The sequence below is a fragment of the Myotis brandtii genome, unplaced genomic scaffold, assembly GCF_000412655.1.
Source record: "Myotis brandtii unplaced genomic scaffold, ASM41265v1 scaffold698, whole genome shotgun sequence".
NCBI lineage: Eukaryota > Metazoa > Chordata > Mammalia > Chiroptera > Vespertilionidae > Myotis > Myotis brandtii.
In genome coordinates, this window is record NW_005370731.1 from 543,394 (window position 1) to 549,092 (window position 5,699).

The 5,699-nt window shown below is 51.2% G+C and overlaps 1 protein-coding gene across 4 annotated transcripts in view; it reads right to left on the bottom strand.

Annotated features, from left to right (window-relative positions):
• Positions 1-966: 966 nt before the first annotated feature.
• The window catches only part of CD2BP2 (CD2 (cytoplasmic tail) binding protein 2), a 4,969-nt gene continuing 236 nt past the window's right edge, over positions 967-5,699 (bottom strand). Inside the window, exons 2-8 of one of the 4 annotated variants that reach the window (XR_001359790.1) lie at positions 5,301-5,390; positions 4,366-4,501; positions 4,095-4,252; positions 3,552-3,987; positions 3,364-3,470; positions 2,126-3,307; positions 967-1,995 (exon numbers count right to left, since the gene is read on the bottom strand). Coding sequence is in view for 3 of the 4 variants with exons in the window: in XM_014529844.1 (XP_014385330.1) it covers positions 3,176-3,307; positions 3,364-3,470; positions 3,552-3,987; positions 4,095-4,252; positions 4,366-4,501; positions 5,301-5,375 (1,044 nt within the window). In the remaining variant the exon portion in view is untranslated. Of the gene's footprint in view, positions 3,308-3,363; positions 3,471-3,551; positions 3,988-4,094; positions 4,253-4,365; positions 4,502-5,300; positions 5,502-5,699 lie in introns of all 4 variants that reach the window. The other 3 variants (XM_014529844.1, XM_005882026.2, XM_014529845.1) reach the window with 3 other exon arrangements.

The window sequence follows — 5,699 nt, forward strand, 5'->3', positions numbered from 1 at the left end:
GCTGATCAATGATTCTCTCATCGGTGATGTCTCTCTCTCCCCCCCCTCCCTCTCTCCTCTCTGAAAATAAAAAAAAAAAAAAGTGTGGATAGTTAATAGCAACGTATCATATATCCATACAATAGATTATTCAACAACAAAAAAATAGTTACACGTTAGAATCTTGAAAACATGCCAAGTGCAAGCAGCAGACACAAAAGACCACATATTGTAAAACTCCATTTGTATGAAAGTCCAGAATAGGCAAATCTACAGAAGTAAATCAGTGGTTGCCAAAGACTGAAGGGTGAGGGGGGAATGGGGTGTGATGGGAACTGCTAATGGGTGGGGTGGCTCTTAGGGTAGGAAAGAATGTTCCAAAATTAGATTATAGTGATGCTTGCACAACACCATGAATATACTAAAAACCACCGAATTGTTCGCTTTAAATGGGTGGATAGCTCAATAACTTAAAAATAGTAACGTTGTTGGTTGGTTAGTTGTAACAAATGTACCACTGACAGATGTTAATAGGGGAAACGGTGAACTCTCTTGTAAATTTTTGTAAGTATACAAAACTACTGTAAAATATAAAAAGCTTATTTAAAAATTTACACAGCCCAGTGTGGCTCAGTGGTTGAGCGTTGACCTAGGAACCAGGTCAGTTCTATTCCCAGTCAGGGTACATGTCCTGGTTGCAGGGTCAGCTCCCAGTAGGGGGCGTGCGGGAGGCAGCCAATCAATGATTCTCTCATCATTGATTTCTCTCTCCCTTCCTCTCTAAAATCAATAAAAACATTTTTTTAAAAAATTTAGACACATATACAAGTTTGTTTTTAAAGCAAGTGAGTTAAGTGCTGTTAAGGGCTTGAAAGAGACATGGCCACAGAAGACAGGGATATTCATGAGGGGGAGAGGCACTCAGCTGGATGGGGTGTGGGTTGGTTTCCTATTGGGGCTTTAACAAATTACCACAAACTCAATGGCTTAAAACAACACATTTTATTCTCTTAGAGGTCTAGCAGTCAGAAATTTAAAATTATTTTCACTGGGCTAACTCCTGTCAATAGAGCTCCATTTCTTTGTTTTCCTGCCTTTTCCAGCTTCTACAGGCCACTGCATTCCTGACACATGGCCCTTCCATCGTCAAAGTCAGCAGCAGTGTAACATCTTCTCCTCCCTCACTTTGACCCTCCTGATGCCCTTTCCCTTCATAGGACCCTTGATTACACTGGGCCCATCTCAATTATCCATGATAATCTCATCTCAAAGTCAATCATTTCTGCAAAGTCCCCTTTGCTACGTAAGGTCACATATGCACAGGTTCTGAGATTGAGGATGTGGACATCTTTGGGGGCAATTATCCTGCCCACACAGGGGGTCATCAGGGAGGTGAACAAAGGAACAGGCAGTGAGGGGAAGGGAGGTCAGCTGAGCAGGTGGAGCCTACGGTGCCGGTGGGCCATCCAGGGGAGTTGTCCATCGGCTTCCTCCCATCTAGTCACCAAGCACTAAGCACCTCCCACAAGTTAGTCACCGGGGATATAAAGGTGAGCACTCTTTTCACTTCTGAACATTTCTGAAATCACAATGCACTTTTTAATCGATGACATCTTACAACTGCAATGGGTAGGGTTTCCTTTTTTAATGACACGAAGTAAACCATTTTACAACCAAAGGCACCTTGGAGTCAATGAAAACGAGGTCTGGCTTAGCACTAGAGTGGGTGTGATGATTACAGAAACTGTAGGCCTCACTAGAACATCAGGTATCCCCTGGTTCTGGCCTGGCCCCTTCCACCCGCCAGGTGTCCCATGGCTCTGGTGCTCAGCTCTCCAGTAACGGACAAACTCCACCAGAGCCCTGGCCACACACATGCTCAGCTAGGCTCCCACAGCAGATCCAGGAACCGATCCCGCCCCAGGTGTAACCTGTCTTGGGAGTCAGGCTGTTCACCTGGCCACACATTGAAAAGACCCAGCCTCCAGGCCATTACCTAGATGAGCGGTTCTCAACCTTGGCTGCACATTAGAATCCCCTGGGAATCTTTTTAAAATCTGATTTCTGGGCCTCATCAGGATTTTAAAAAGATTCCCAGGGGATTCTAATGTGCAGCCAAGGTTGAGAACCACTGACCTAGATCAACTCATTCAATTCTCTGAGAAGTAATTTTACAGCTCCCCATGAGATCCCAACGGCCAGCCAAGGTGAGAAGGGGAGGAATCAACCTAACTCGGTGCAAGTGAGGAGACTAAGGCAGCACTAAAGGGATGGGGGGCGGGGGAGGGGTGGGATGTTCAGGTCTCACTATAGCATTATACCTGTCTGAGACATGGTATAATTCCACCCCGCTCCCTCACCCCCTAACTCTGAATTCCTGGAAGGGGACCAGCTCAGTTATCGTAGTCCCCTCAAGGCACTAGCCCTGTGCCAGGCACACTGTGGGAGCCCAGAAAATATACGCTTCAGGGTCTCAAATGCCAGGCAGAAAAGACCTGGTACCAAGAAAGGTCTGGGAAAGGAGCCCCTTGGGTCTGTGCCAAGCCTCTGATTTGCTGTGTAACCTCCAGTGAGGCACCGCCCCTCTCAGCGCTTGTTCAATGGACAGTTGAAGGGTCCTTCAAGTGCCAACGCTGAGTCTGCACTTCACCTAAGGAGCTTGAGACAGTGGGAGCCAGTGAATACCAGGCTTCCTGCTCACACCCAACAGATGTCCTAGCCCTTCAAGGCCTGAAATCTCCCTTTCTGGGGCTCTATCCTATACTAGCTGCAAGGACAGAGACTCTGAGGTCCTAACAGCCAACGACCTAACAACAGCGAAACAGGAACTCCCATACTGGAGAATGACATGGGAGTGAAGGGGTTTTCAGATGGTGAGCAGAGTCCAGGTGGGGAGGCCACAGGACACCTGACAGCCCTGGCTCTGCCCCTAGGAGTGGTAAACAAAAACCAGAAACTCTCAAAGAGAAACTTCATGAGGAAACACTCAAGGACAGAGGCAAATCCAAAGGGGCTGTGGAGGTCCCTGGCTTCTGGCCATCAGGACAGTCAAGGGCCTAATACACAACTATAGACTTTTACTGGGAAAGGAAATTGACTGAAAAGTGGCCCCCAATATCCTCACTGCCTGAGGCAACTGGGGCCTCCTCCAGAGAGTCCAGGAAAGAAAGAGCCACTAAACTGGCTCTCAGAAGGCTCAGGTGTAGAGGTCAAAGTCAATACGTTTTGAGTTGTAGAACTGTCCACCAGGGGGGTCCAGCTTCCGGCAATAAACACCGTCAGGGAAGTAGCCTTCATTCACCCAAGTCTGCAGGAAGAGAGGGCAGAACTGGAGGAGGACTGAGTGAGGGCTGGGAGGGGAGAGACGAGGCAGATGGGGCTTACCTGCATCTGGCTGCTGGAGAAGGGCCCGTAGAGCTCAGCATCACCTGTGTTCTCCCACTTATACTCCCACATCACATCCAGCAGACCATCTCCTGGTGTCTCTGGTTCTAAAACAGCAAGCAAAGCCATTTGGGCTTCAAGTGTCCTGCCCCTGCCCACAACACCCCACCTCTGCCCTGAAATCTCACCTCCTCTCTGGACAGGGGTTGGGGTCTCCAGCTCCCCTTCTGCTACTTCCTCAGCAAACATGTCCAGAGAAGGCTGGGGCGGGGGGTCAGGGGGTCCCTGGGTCCGGCACCCCAACCCCTTCAACTGCATGGCCAAGCGTTCTCTTGTCTCCTGATAAACACCAAGGTTGCCTCGAGCCACCATCTGGTCGGCCAAACTGCACAGCCGGTCCAAGCGCTGGGGGGAACTGGGCCGCCCAGGCCCCTTGCTACCCCCTTTGCCTCCTCCTCTGGCCCCCAGACGCCTCAGTGCCCCAGCCACTGTCTCTCTTGGCAGCAGGAGCTCCAGAAGGCCCTCCAGGAGTGCTTGGGGACTCATTGGTGTCTGGCCCAGGCTGTCCTCCTCCTCGGAGTCCGACGGTGAGCGCTGACCAGGTGGCCGCTCCCTGATCTTCACCTGTAATGTGAAAATTGGGGGGGGGTTGGTTATTTCCTACAAACTGCCAGCAGGGCCCAAGCACTTGCTGCCTCCAGGCCCCAGCCACGCCAGCCCCGGAGCCACACCCAGTCAATGTTGTCCAGCCAGCTGTCTCGGATCTGAGCATCCCGGTTCAGGAAGTAGTTGCCATCAGCATCAAAGTGGCCTTCCTCCATCTCTTCCTGAAGGTTGAAGGGTGTGATGCGCACACCTCCCTCACTGGGGAGTGTGGCTGCTTCCTGACCTGCACCAAAGACACAGGTGTCCATGCTGGCAGGCAAGACACAGGAGCCTCCTTCGTCCACATTCCCAGAAGCCAGCTTGCTCCCCTAGCAGTCAGTCTTGGGAATATCTCACCTTCCACATCCTCTGAGGCCAGGATGTCATATTTGCTGGACCCCTCATCATCATCATCCTCCTCATCGCTGTCCAAAGAGTGTTTGCCTTTGAAGCGGCTCCCGGGACCTCCTGCCCCAGCCACAGGGTCCGCTAGCTGTGAGCAGGAGTCAGACAGTCCACAGATGCAGGTTACTGGTTATTGAAGGGAACCAAAGTTTTGCCAACCTGAAGCTGCCTTTTTGGAATATTAATTTTAAGCTATTAAAAAACAAGACTCAGAAAGAACCTTTGGCCCTCCCCGCTTTCCTGCCCAATAGATTCAAACAAAAGAAACCTACTATAGCAGTGGTTCTCAACCTTGGCTGCACATTAGAATCACCTGGGAATCTTTTTAAAATCCTGATTTCTGGGCCTCATCCTCTGGAAATTCTGTTTCTTGGGGGGGGGGGGCACAACATTGGTAACAAAGAAACAGATCCCCAGTGTGGGGTGTGCAGGAGGCAGCCGGTCGATGATTCTCTCATATCATTGATGTTTCTATCTCCCTCTACCTCTCCCTTCCGCTCTGAAATCAATTTTAAAAAAATTGTTTTAAAATGTCATATATACCTAATGTTGCCTCACTGAGTTTGGAATTTTCATGCTGATGTGAACTTCCCATGTGCATGTATTAAATTTGATTTTCCCCTGTTAATTTGATTTTTGGCCCCGCTACAAGAACTTAGAAGGTGGGAGAAAAGTATTAATTTTTTTTCTTCGCACCCGCACTCTTCCTCAAAATGCTCCAGGATCTGGACTCAACCTGAAAATCCCCCAAGCCCCCTTCGCAGAGAACATGAAAGCCTTGCCCTTTCTACCCGTTCTTTCTCCCCAAAGCTTCTCCCCTCTCTGCCTTCCAGGTCCCGTTTCCGCCCCCTCACTCCTCCCCGGAACACGGAGGCCGGCCCCCTCACCTTCTTCTTGGGAGCACTGATCTCCTCATCCTCCTCGTCTCCCACGCCCTGGAAGGTCACTTTCCGCTTGGGCATGGCTGGACAGAGGGTCTTCCCCAAACAGCAAAGGGAAAGGTGCAGATTAGGGGACCCGGCGAGAGAACACTCGCCGCGAGAGGGCCCTCAGCGCAGCAATCGCTCCCAGGTGCGCACAGAGCCAGGCTGTGGGGGAAGCAGCACAGAATCGGGGCCGAGAGGGGAGTTGGCGGCCAAGAGGCCCCGGGACCCGGGATGGCATCCAAGAGAGCTGCTGGGGCCGGGTCCGAGAGGCGGGCACGCGGAGGGGCTCCCACCCGCACCCCCATCCAAGACGCGCGGGGACCGGCTTCCTCCCGTGACCACCCCATTCCCGGCTCCCGC